General features: G+C 36.1%; 1 protein-coding gene across 1 annotated transcript; it reads left to right on the top strand.

Moving 5' to 3' along the window:
* Positions 1 to 2,657: 2,657 nt before the first annotated feature.
* Positions 2,658 to 3,981, top strand: hamp (hepcidin antimicrobial peptide). Its single transcript, XM_077721714.1, has 2 exons — positions 2,658 to 2,933; positions 3,557 to 3,981. The coding sequence occupies exons 1-2, from the start codon at positions 2,847 to 2,849 to the stop codon at positions 3,740 to 3,742; spliced, it is 273 nt and encodes a 90-aa protein (XP_077577840.1). The 5' UTR covers positions 2,658 to 2,846; the 3' UTR covers positions 3,743 to 3,981.
* Positions 3,982 to 13,110: the final 9,129 nt, after the last annotated feature.

Below are 13,110 nucleotides of genomic sequence, written 5' to 3'. Positions count from 1 at the left end.
TTTTTAAACTGTTTTGGTGACAAAAAGTGGTATACTAGAAAAGGCCACCGTATAATGTGGTTATCTTCTGTTATTTTATACTAAACTTTGCAAGGCCATTAAAAAGGGATTTGGGTCCTGTTAAAAGAATGCTAAAATATGAATTGTTTTTATTCTTTTGTTTTTAAAACCGTAAAATGGGTATCAGTGAAGGGGACTGTTTCAAATCAGATTTAAAGAGTTAAATGTTGTTAAAATGACATGTCAATTTATCAGTTTTTTTATTAGTTTTGAATATACTCTGACCTCAGCAACATTCACTTCATACTTTGCATTCTAAAAATGTGTAAGCAGCTTTTTCATGGAAAAAACAGCTAAAAAATACATTTTTAAATGTATATAATCAAAATAAGGGCCAAAATTAAGGATTAAAACAAAGTTCAGAAAAACATTAAATAGAACTTGAATCATATTAGGCAGGTATTTTAAATTACATTTTAATATTTCTTAGTACATTCCTTTTTACTTTACTTTGTACTTTTTAATGATGAGTGATGAGTATGTTAACACTTTAGTCCTTTTTTTCTGTTTATGTTTCATATGTACTGTTAACAGATGCACTTTTTTATATGCATCGTATCTTTTACTGACCCCGCCCATCTGTCATATTTTTAAAGTCATTGTAGCCCCCGGGTTTGCCCAAAAGTTTGCCCACCCCTGATCTAACCTCTCATGCTAGCATAAATATCCAACAAACAATATTCTTGGCAGTCTAAATTGATTTTGCGTAATTGAATAATTTCCCAGCACAATTTTTGATACCACTGTCCTAGAACATTAGTGACATCATCAACACGGGACGGTGCGTGCTACATCTTAGCGGTCAAACTTCCCATAAAAAAACACGTTTTGATGCATGACGGCGAGCCCAACACATGTCGGAGGCCCCCCGGGGTAGTTTGTTGACAGTGACGCAACCTCGGCCGCAAGGTTATCGGCGAGCGAGACAGACCGGCGCGCGGTCGCCGCCGGCGCCCATTCGCCGCCGTCGCCGCTAATTGAGTCTCCGCAGGCAATTTGTTAGCACTTTTAAGGTGAAATGAAAATTCAAGCGGCTGTTGATTCTATCGACGCTTTATCTATACTTACCCCCTTCCTACCCTGGCAATGTCTACCCCCCCCCCGCCCCCGCCATTTTGTTTATTTCACTTCCACCTTTATTGATCTCGACGTTTATTTCACTCGTAGGTTAATTAACCATCGCTTGTTTATCTCAGATAAGAAGAAATAGAATAATCCGTTTTGATTTGTTTGTGCTGTAATCTACTTTATTATGCTTATCTTTTTTTTGTCATAGGATCCGGGCTGTTTTTTTATGAAGTTATGATTTATTAGTTGTTAGTGTTCATTCTTATCAAGAATAAACTATAAACATATAAAAGAAACCTAAAAAAAAAACATGTCGGCATTCATCAATTTAATGAATAGAAGAAAGTAGAGAGAATTTCAGAACAAGTTTTACTTGTCATAAATACAATAGAAATAAATGTCAGGAAATTTCAAGTTTGTACTAAAGTAGGATTCCAAAGTATTTTGTACTAGTCATCAAAATGATGAATTATACAAAAAGGCTGTAACAATGTAGGATTTTCCTGAAATTCAATGAAAATGTTTCAAGAAATATAGTATGTGACTCAATTACAAAAATAAAATCAGATTAAACCTTTATTGATTATAATTCTGGCTAATCATGTTTTAAACATACAACACTAATTGCCCCAAGAATCTAAATTTGTTGATAACAACACTACATTCTTAAATGTTTGAACCCACCTGAACATGCTATGTTATGCTAATATGGAAATGCTATGTAGCAATAGCGCCAAACACAACTCCATCGGTTACCTTAACCCACAGGTGTCAAAGTAGCGGCCCGGGGGCCAAATCTAGTCCACCGCATCATTTTGTGCGGCCCGGGAAAGTAAATCATGAGTGCCGACTTTCTGTTTTTGGATCAAATTCAAATGAAGAGTATAGATTTTAATTAAATTTATTGATTTTCCGCGTTTTAAATCAATAATTGTCATTTTTAAATATTTTTTTCCTGTTTTTAGTTCAAAAATCATTTTGTAAAATCTAAAAATATATTTAAAAAAAGCTAAAATAAACATAATCCAGTTCTTTTAATCCATTTATAACCAAAAAATGCAAATATTATATCTAAAATGATTCGACCCACATTAAATCGAGTTGACATTTACGCGGCTTGCAAACCAACCCGAGTCTAACACCCTTCCTTAACCAAAAACTCCCAAAACCGAACCAACCCACATTTCACCTAAAAAAAAATCCCAGTACCGTTCAAACCAAGAAACCCCCCAAGGTCAAACACCTGGACGACTATCCCCATCAATAACATCCAATGAAATCACCATTTATGATAATGATGATTCACACTTAACATGCGATTTTTTTCTTCTCCCAAGTAGATCAAACACTGCCTCATTCACTTCTTCTTTCAGCTTTAAATAGAAGTAAAGGGGTCAAAAACTTCCCCTGGCGTAGGTTAGATAACACGTACCGGGAAAGAGGCCAGACGGACCCCCCCGGGGGCGCGGGGGGGCCGATGAGGCAACGAATGACACTAACCCTCCACCCCTTCCTTAGCTTGTGCGTATATATTTATACCGAACCACTACATCCACACAGACACATTTCTAGAATCGAGGAAGCTGACGATAAAAAACAAAAACAACCGCATTTTCTGGACGCTTGTCGGTGGCGCCCCATGAGAGAGACCACCGCTCTACTTTTTAGGATTTTCAGCATCATTTAAAAGCAAAGACCACCCAACCTAATCCTCAAAGATGAAGGCATTTAGCATTGCAGTTGCAGTGACACTCGTGCTCGCCTTTATTTGCACCGTGGAGACCTCAACGCTGCCCTTTAACCAGGTGAGATACATCAAAATATGTTGTTTTGATAGTGTTAACTGCCATGGGTTGGTGAGAGGTGTCCAATTTATTTGGAGAGGGATGTCTGGCAATGTCAATGGCAGTTATTGGGTTAGGTTTAAATGGGTTTAGATCAGGGGTGTCAAACCTTTGGTCTGCGGGCCGAATACAGCTTAATTTGAGTGGGCCGGACCAGAAAAACTCATTGCAAAATGACATAAAACTAACAATAAGCCCACTTTTTTAACTTTGTATTAATCAGTAATACTAATAATTAGTGCAAAGAATGAGTAAAATATCAAAATGTTTATTAAAAGAATTTTCCTTTTACATTATGAACAATATATTATGAACAAAAGAATAACATAAGAACAAAAATAAATGTCAATTCATGTTGTCTGCACATACTAAAACACGGCGCCCCTAGCGGATAATACAAGAACTACACATTTGAAAGAAAATTCATATTTTTTTTATACAATGCAGCTTTCTTCCCCGGGCTGTACCAAACCACCAGACGGGCCGCATCCGGCCCACGGGCCGTATGTTTGACACCACTAGTTTAGATGGTCGGTTGTGTTAGTTTGGCTATTTTTTTGAAGTTTTTTGGGGGGTTTTTGCAGGTGCAGAAAATGGAGGAGGTGATAGGAGATGACACTCCAGTGGAGGGACGGCAGGATGATGATGGCGGACAGATTTGGACGCCGTATCACGGGCGGCAAAAGCGGCAGAGTCATCTGTCGCTGTGTCGCTGGTGTTGTAATTGCTGCAAGTCCTACAAGGGATGCGGTTTCTGCTGCAAGTTTTGAAAGAAAATTTTAAAAAACAAAAAAATCGTCGCATCACAAAGGGAATCATAATTTATTGTGCTTAAGGAGTTTTTTTTTTTAAAGATATTTCTTGGTGCAATGCCATCAAATGTAATACAGTAGTATTTATTGGTTGTTTTTAACACTTTTGTAAAGTTTTTTTTTAAATCAAACCTCTTTTTAAATGAAGAAGAAGACCAGGTTCTTGGTTTGTGACGAATAAATGAAGTTTAAAATCATTACATTGTTTAAATGTGTTTTTTTCTACACTTTTATGGGCTAAAATTTGATTTAAAAATGTAAAACTTTAAAATTTATGGCTATGTATTATTCAAATATTTCTTAAAAAATCATAATTATGAAATTAAATCCTAAAATGGTAAAACCTTATTTTTTTAAAACTTCTTTTTAAATTAAGAAAACCTTGTACTTGTTTTTTGACGAATAAATTCATGTTTAAATTTTATTGAATTGTTTAAATGTTTATTTTCCACTTTTTGGGGGGTAAAATTTGATTTAAAAATGTAAAACTTTAAAATTTATGTCTAAATTTTTTAAAAATTATTTCTTTAAAAAAATCACAATTGTAAAATTAAATCCAACAATTTTAAAACCTTATTTTTGATCGCCAATGTCCGTCTTCTCTGTGCAGCAGCAATCATATGGCGCGCAGTAAATAAAATCCAAACTTTTTTTTTTTTTTTTTTTTACTCCCTTCCCCATGATGGCGCTGTTTACGTGGCAGCCAATGGCATTAGCTCTATCCACTCTTATATTTTCCGTGTTTTACAGCCTGTTTTACATGAAAAATTAGATGGAACATTGCTAATCACCAATACATATTTTAAAAGGATTTCTTAAATCATCACTATCATCCACCAAGTATTTTTTTGCGCAACTGTAGAACAATAGTTACATAATTCCGTAACGCCTCAAATCGTCGAAGACTCGGGTTTAAATCTCGTAGATCCCCGTTTTTACTTTCAGGCTTCTTTATTACATTTTCATCCCAGAAAAACGATGATACTTTACAGTTCAATCCCATCCGCTTGTTTAAGATATCCAATTTGAATATGGAAGAAATCCCTAAATCCCTTCAATTCATATTTCTGAGCTTTGGGGAGTTCCAAGTTAGAAAAGCTTCGTGTTTGGTAGCCAATTGTCACAATGATGAAATATGCACGCTTTCACTGTTGGTGGCAATCTGGTGAATTTCTTTGGAGCTATTTGAATATGCTTGCCGTGGAAACACGGACAGCGGGACACAATCGTTCAATTATTCTGTCATTCAACAGTTTTTCTTCGCTTATCAATAATTCATGACTTGACTTGTTGAGTTTCGACGTCAACTCAAGCACGTAAAAGACAAGTTGTGTCTTTATTTCTCTATTGTGTTTGTCTTTATGTTCTTGTTTTTGTTAAGTATAACTCGAATGAGGGAAATGTTACATTTTTGGGTTGTAAGGTCACAGAGGTCCAAAAAGAAAATTTAATTTAGTAATGGATTAACACCAACGGTGTCAGACTTGGGTTGGTTTGGGGGCCGCATTAACATCAACTCAATTGTAACCCTAAGCCTAACCCCCTAACCGTAATCCTAACCCTAACCCCCTAACCCTGACCCTAACCCTAACCATTTTGTATTTAAACATACCCTAACCCTTACCCTAACCCTGACCCTAACCCTAACCATTTTGTATTTAAACACACCCTAACCATTTAGTATTTAAACATACCCTAACCCTTACCCTAACCCTAAACCCTAACCCTAACCATTTTGTATTTAAACACACCCTAACCATTTTGTATTTAAACACACCCTAACGCTAACCCTAACCCTAAACCCTAACCATTTTGTATTCAAACACACCCTAACCCTAACCATTTTGTATTTAAACACATCCTAACCCTAACCATTTTGTATTTAAACACACCCTAACCCTAACCATTTTGTATTTAAACACACCCTAACCATAACCCTAACCTTAACCCTAACCCTTACCCTAACCCTAATCCTAACCCTAACCCAAACACACCCTAACCCCAGCCCTAACCATTTTGTATTCAAACACACCCTAACACCCTAACACATTAATACCCTAACACCATAACACCCTAACACCCTAACACCCTAACACCCTGACCCTAACACCCTAACACCCTAACACCCTAACACCCTAACACCCTAACACCCTAACACCCTAACCCTAACCCTAAAATGCAAAGTCAGCAGTTTCCACAGCTGACATTCACAAATTGTAAAAAAAACAACAACCTAAAAATCTCAATTCATTTTTTTTCCATTTACTTCTTACAACCATGCATGACATCATCATCATCATCTATTGTCCAGTATACTGTCACCCATTTTCCAATCCATCATGTAGAAAATGAAAATTCAGCTTGCAGCCATCTTCTTTGTTCCCTTTGGCTTTTTTTTTACTCAACCATATTTTACACTGCAAGAGAGTAGCCAAACTACCAATTTGTCATAATTATGATTGTGTGTGTGTTGAGTTATGTGAAGATAATGAAGGTGGGAATGTCGGGAGGAAGGTGTTCCCTATTGATTGGACGAATAGGAACATTTGCATTTAGATGGGCCCCTTTTGCTACCTTGTGTGTGTCAATACTCGCTCGCCTGCTTTTTACTTGAACATAATGGATCTGTATGGGTGTGTTGGTGGTCACCAAGCCAAATAAATCGGTGCAATATGCCATGTTTTTTTTAGGAACCGCCACAAAATGACACAATCGCCTTATCGTTAGTTTTAATTACGGGAAATAACCGAAACTCGGGCTACGAGTTCAGTGCCAAACAAGTTTTTTTTTGTTAATGCAAAAAAATTTAAAATACTATTTTGAATGCTCTAAAGCAGGCGGGCTGATTTAACGTCAACTTGGGCCGGATCATTTTAGATATAATATTTAGATTTTTTTGTATAAATGGATTAAAAGAACTGGATTAAAAGCCCTGAATATTCAGTTTTTTATAGATTTAAAACAATGTTTATTTTAGGTTTTTTTAAAATATATTTTTAGATTTTACTAAATGATTTTTGAACTAAAAACACAGGAAAAATGGATTAAAAAATGACAATTATATATTTAAAAGGGAGAAAATCAGGAAATATAATATATATTTATACTTTTCATTTTAATTTGATCCTAAAACAGAAGGTCGCCACTCATGATTGACTTTTCCGGGCCACAGAAAATGATGTGACGGGCCAGAATTGGCCCGCTGGCCGCCACTTTGACACCTGTGGATTAACCTGCTTAAGTCAAATTTGTAGGTTAGGCCACATGAGAAGTGGATAAACATTTTTCGAAGTGGGAAAATCAGGAAATGTAATATACATCTATACTCTTCATTTGAATTTGATCCTAAAACAGAAAGTTGGCACTTTCCCGGACCCACAAAATTATGCGGTGGCCCAGATTTAGCTCCCGGGCCGCCACTTTGACACACGTGGCTTAGAGCAATCTATATTCCTTGTATATATTTGGACTTATATTGTAGAATGATTTGATTCGCTGAAGTCTGGACACGAAGGCAAAGAGAAAATCCCTTGCTTTGACTTTGGGTGAAGAAAAGCAAATTGGAGGAGGATTTTCCAAGCGTCCTTTTTTAGCCTGAAGGAATATCAATCCAAACCGGGGCAAAACTGTCAAGTCAAATTGACTGCATATGAGTGTATTTTATTTGAAAATTTGATCAAAGAAAATGTCTTGGCATATCCTCATCATGCAGGTCGTTTTTTTTCTTTGCATATATTTACATACAACTAAAATCTCTAATGACTTTTGAATACCGTATTTTCACGACTATAAGGCGCACTTAAAAGTCTGAAATTTTCTCCAAAATAGACAGGGCGCCTTATAATCCAGTGCGCCTTATATATGGAAAAACAGAAAACCAAAAACGAAAAACCACCACTGTCGGATATTAAAAAAACACAAACGCCTGTACTGAAACAATACTGTTAAATATGCAGATCAGCCATCTTAGTTTACAAAATCTTCCATCATATAGCTCCTCCCCCACTGCAAGATTTTATACAAAAAAATCCAAAACATCAACAATGGCTGGCTCTAGAGGTGACTGTGTAATGAGTAAGTGCTTCATACCTGGAAGTCAATAGCAATTACCGTATTTTCATGACTATAAGGCGCACTTAAAAGTCTTACATTTTCTCCAAAATAGACAGTGCGCCTTATAATACAGTGCGCCTTATAGTTGTGAAAATACGGTAGTGAATATATTTTAAAAGGACATATTTAAATTTTACAAACATGTTGTTGATCTTATTTTAAAAATTTGTACATTTATCAAAAATAGAAGAATTTTTACATAATATATTTTTGGATTTAAAATGTTATTTTGTCATTTTAAACATGATTTTGCAGCCTTTTCTAGAATTTCCTCAAAAAAATAGAAGTGCTATTATGTAAAGTGCCATCAAACATTATAACATCACCTTGAGTTCTTTTGTTTCCTGGGATATCTTTTTGTGCAAAATCCAAGTCAATTCCAAAGAGATTTGATGTGGAATATTGCCTTGAGGTGTTATCTTTTCAAATGTGTGCCAGCGGCCATGTTTCTCCTCACGTACACAAACAAGATGACACCAGCAGCATAATGATTCTTCTTATTTTTCTTTCTAAAATATCAAATCAAAGAGTTTTTTTAGAGAATTTAGGTCACCTGTCCAAAGAGCAAAAGGTTTAAGTGTTTTTTTTTTGGTATGTTTACATTCAAAATAACTGAAGATTGAATAAAGGGATATCAATTTATTATTTTAATTTGAAATATAAGATGTGGTTAGAATTTGTGGTTAAAATTTGCAGTAATTGGGGTCAAAGGTCAGAAAGGGGTCACCATAATGACGCTAAAGGTCATCAAATATTTGTCATACTGAAAATGAGTACCCACTCTACCAAATACAGAATACACCTATAGTTTAGAATATGGACATTTTCATATAACATTTCTTTTTTTTTAATAATATACATATTTTTTTTGCATCTTTGTTTTTTTCAATAGATATTTTTCATACACATACTTTCAGATTTTCTTTTTGCTTTGACTTTGACCTTAACTTTAGAGTTATGTGTCAAAGTGGCGGCCCGCGGGCCAAATCTGGCCCGCCACATCATTTCGTGTGGCCCGGGTAAGTAAATCATGAGTGGCGACTTTCTGTTTTAGGATCAAATTAAAATGAAGAGTATAGATGTATATTAAATTTCATGATTTCCCCCTTTTAAATCAATAATTGTAATTTTTTAATCATTTTTTTCTGTGTTTTTAGTTCAAAAATAATTTTGTAAAATCTAAAAATAGATTTTAAAAAAGCTAAAATAAACATTGTTTTAGATCTATAAAAAACTGAATATTCAGGGCTTTTATTCCACTTCTTTTATTCCATTTATGAAAAAATATCTAAATATTATTGACGTTAATGTGGCCCGCGAACCAACCCGAGTCTGACACCCATGCCCGGCTGCATTTTTTTAAAACCCATCCCCATAATACTCCAAACAACTTTCATAATATGAGCCCCCCTCCTTTCCATTCCTTTCGTCGGCATCCGTCAGCGTGATGGGCCTCCGGCCCGAAGCGAGCCGGCTTCGCCGTCGTAATGGATGGTCCAGATTAGCCGCCTTTAGACGCGCGGCACGTTGGCCAAAGCGGAATGCCGGCAGTCTGGTGATTTGTAAGGTCGCGTAAGGTGGCGCGAATCCGCAAAACGGATATTGGTTTCTTGTCCCTGGAGGGGGGCCGCTCGTGCTTTTGTGCTGATGTCATTGAAACCCGGGTCTATAAATGAGTCTTAAATTGGGGCGTCCATTGCCCCCCCCCCCCCTTCCCGGAGAAAATGGCACATTTGGGTCAAAATTCAGGTTATTTTTAGGTTCACTTTAAATGAAAACTGCAATTCAGAAGTTCAAAAGTAGACGTGACCTTTTAACCTTAAAAGCCTAAGTGACAATTTCTAGTTTTTTCATTCATTTTCTGAACTGCTTTTTCCTCGCTAGGGTCGTGGGGGAACTGGAGCCGATCCCAGCTGACTTTGGGGACAATTTTGAGCAAGGGTGTCAAAGTGGCGGCATGCGGGCCATATCTGGCCCGCCGCATCATTTTGTGTGGCCCGAGTAAGTCAATCATGAGTGCGGACTTTCTGTTTTTGGATCAAATTCCAATGATTATAGTATATTGTAGTATTATATTATAGTAGAGTATATTATGTTTCCTAATTTTCCCCTTTTTAAATCAATAATTGCAATTTTGTAATTCAATTTTGTGTTTTTAGTTCAAATAGCATTTGGTAAAATCTAAAAAAAAAAAATATGTAAAATATTTTGTTTTCTATTTTAATATTGAACATGATAAAAATATTTTGTTTCGGTCCTCTTTGGCTGCCCTCTATGGGTCTTACAAAGTACAGGCAAATAGGCTTAAGGACATCCATCAGGACTCTAAACTTGCGGTAGCACGACACACCGTCCCTTCTGTGTAATAATTTCAGGGTGAGGTAATATGAAAAGACATTTAGGCGGTGATCTGCCTCCTACTGGCTGACTGAAGGTAAGTGAAAGACAGTGAGAGGTAAGTGATCCACTCGGGGGGTGATATGATGTATCCTTCACGGCAGAATGTCAAATTACGAGTCTGAAATTATCACTTATTTGGGTCTTTTACCGGGAAAACATACTTTATGGAGAAACACTACCAATTTCGTCATACGCAGTTTCTGTGTATGATGACAATTAGGCTTTTTGTCGAGTCAATGATGATAACAAACCCTATGTCCGATTATTATTATTATCATTATTATTACCGTATTTTCACGACTATAAGGCGCACTGGATTATAAGGCGTACCCTCAATGAATGACACATTTTAATTTTTTTTCTTATATAAAGCACACTGGATTATAAGGCGCCCTGTGCATTTTGTAGAAAATGTAAGACTTTGAAGTGCGCCTTATAGTCCTGAAAATACGGTAATATGAATCAAAATTGTTGAGATCCGCTTTGGATTCCGCAAACAAATATTAGACATAAAATTGTTTGTATTCAACGCAGTTGAAACGATTGGTTAGGCGGTGAAGGTTAAAGTGGGTTGGGGGGGAGGTTAAAATCCAGGTTGGAGGTAAAATAGGCACCCCTACCCCCACCCCGATTTGTGGAAATGAAGGCGTCAGCAGGATTTGGACGTTAAGCCGCAATGATGATGGTGATTTGCGTTGTCGGGCCTCGGCGGGGTCGGGGGCTCCGCCGAGTATCGTCGGCGCTTCCTCGTGCATGCATAAAAAGCAGCCTGTTTTTGTTTATGTATATTTGCCAAACAAACGCACGACGGGGGAGTTTTTCTCGCTGATGCAAGGAACCGGGAGGCGATGATTTGAGCGAAGCCTATGAATATATTTGGACTTTATGAGCTGATTTACGCCCGGAATATCTTTTAGTGCTCTCCGGTGCTTCTTGGGGAATGCTTCATTAAAGCCAACATTGCGTGATGGACTTGCTTCTGCAAAAACTCACGTCATTCTCTCCATCAGATGACTTTTTTTTTTTTTTTTACTTGAGTAGTTGACTACTTTTCACAGAACGGGCGTTTGTTATGTAGTTGTCTCTTAAGGGCGGGATGTTTGTGTTCAGGATAACGCAAACATGGAGAAATATGTTATTATTAAACTTGCGGGCGATGTTGGTAAGGTGAAAGGAAATTTTGGGTGGCGAGGACAAAGGTCATAGAGGTCAACATAGGAATCTTACGATAGTAGTAGAACTGGAATTTGCTGGGTAGGTTAATATTATGGGATATATATATATATATATATATATATATATATATATATATATATATATATATATATATATATATATATATATATATATATATATATATATATATATATATATATATATATATGTATGTATGTATATATATATATATATATATATATATATATATATATATATATATATATATATATATATATATATATATATATATATATATATATATATATATATATCAATGTGCCCCCCCCCCCCCCCCCCCCGGGCCAAAAAGTTTGCCCACCCCTGATTTAGAGTGTCCAATCAGCCTACCGTGGATGTCTTTGAAATGTGGGAAGAAACTGGAGTACCGGGAGAAAACTGGGTTAGAAAAATGCTCCAAAATCTATTTCTGACTCCATTTATTTATATATTGACTTTGGCATACCCTTGAAAATCCGCAATTATTCCAACGATAAACCCGATTTTACAGCTGACATGAAGGATTGTCATTTTTATTTCCTTTCTAATTTTACTCTGAACCGGTTGCCAGACTGCCGCCCCAAAAGTCAGTCAAATGTAGCATCGCTGACACCAGGAAATTTATCACTCCAACTTAGATTTCTAGGCCAGTCAGAAGTACAGATAAAAGTAGTAGAAGTATGTCTGTTAGTAATCCACAGGACCTTTGGCAGTAGACAGAATATTATCACTGTTTTCTCAGGCACTTTTCATGTGGTGAAGTACAAATTTGTTCTTCTGAATTCAGGGAAGAGATATGGGCCTCCCTTGTGTGGACACAATCGATACACACATTACTTTGGTATTGTATCAGTCAAGCTCATTTAGAGCCAGAAATGAATATTTAGCATCTGACAGTAGCCGTTGTTTGAATGTTAAAATGGGTCGGTTTTTGGATAACGTTTTGTTTGTTCATAGTTTGGTGATCATGTGTTTGAGGTTGGAAACTAAATGACTGATTTCTATAACTGTATTTTTCTGGATTTGGTCAATTAATTGAGTTTTACAAAGGTCTCAAAGCTGTGGTTCGGGGTCAATTGTGGTCCACGGGACAATATTTGGAGATTTGATTTGGGTTTGTCATGGGGTAATATTTTATATGAATAATTTTGTGGATTTTTAAAATGTATTTAAGGGACTGTGTGGTATGTGTGGCTCCAGTTTTTTTAACTAGGTCTACATTGTCTTCTGTGTCTGTATTGCTACTACAACCAGGAAATTTCCAGAATTTTGGTTGAAATTAAGTTTTTATCTTATCTAATCTAATGTAATTAATAAAAAAAACATATTTTTGTTGATTGACATACATTTGTAAAAGCAATAATCACTTAAAAATGCTGTATATTTTTCTATCTGCCTGTTATGTTAAAATTATAGTTATCTGAAATTTGTTTTTGTCTATCCGTTATTTTACGTACATTTTTTTCTTGGTTTCTGAGCAAACAAAAAAATTGTCGACTCAAAAAAGCCACTTGTACTCCTGCTAGAATTCCCATATCTTAATTTTTGGTGCGACTTATACTCAGGTACTACGTTTAGTCCAAAAACTACAGTACTTG

Source organism: Stigmatopora nigra, chromosome 7, assembly GCF_051989575.1.
Source record: "Stigmatopora nigra isolate UIUO_SnigA chromosome 7, RoL_Snig_1.1, whole genome shotgun sequence".
NCBI lineage: Eukaryota > Metazoa > Chordata > Actinopteri > Syngnathiformes > Syngnathidae > Stigmatopora > Stigmatopora nigra.
Note: the sequence above shows the minus strand (reverse complement) of the source record. Positions and strands in the feature narration are given on the sequence as shown.

Coding starts and splice junctions, on each gene's coding strand:
- hamp (XM_077721714.1), top strand. CDS start 2,847: ATGAAGGCATTTAGCATTGCAGTTGCAGTGACACTCGTGCTCGCCTTT. Junction 2,934..3,556: donor CAACGCTGCCCTTTAACCAG/GTGAGATACATC, acceptor GGGTTTTTGCAG/GTGCAGAAAATGGAGGAGGT.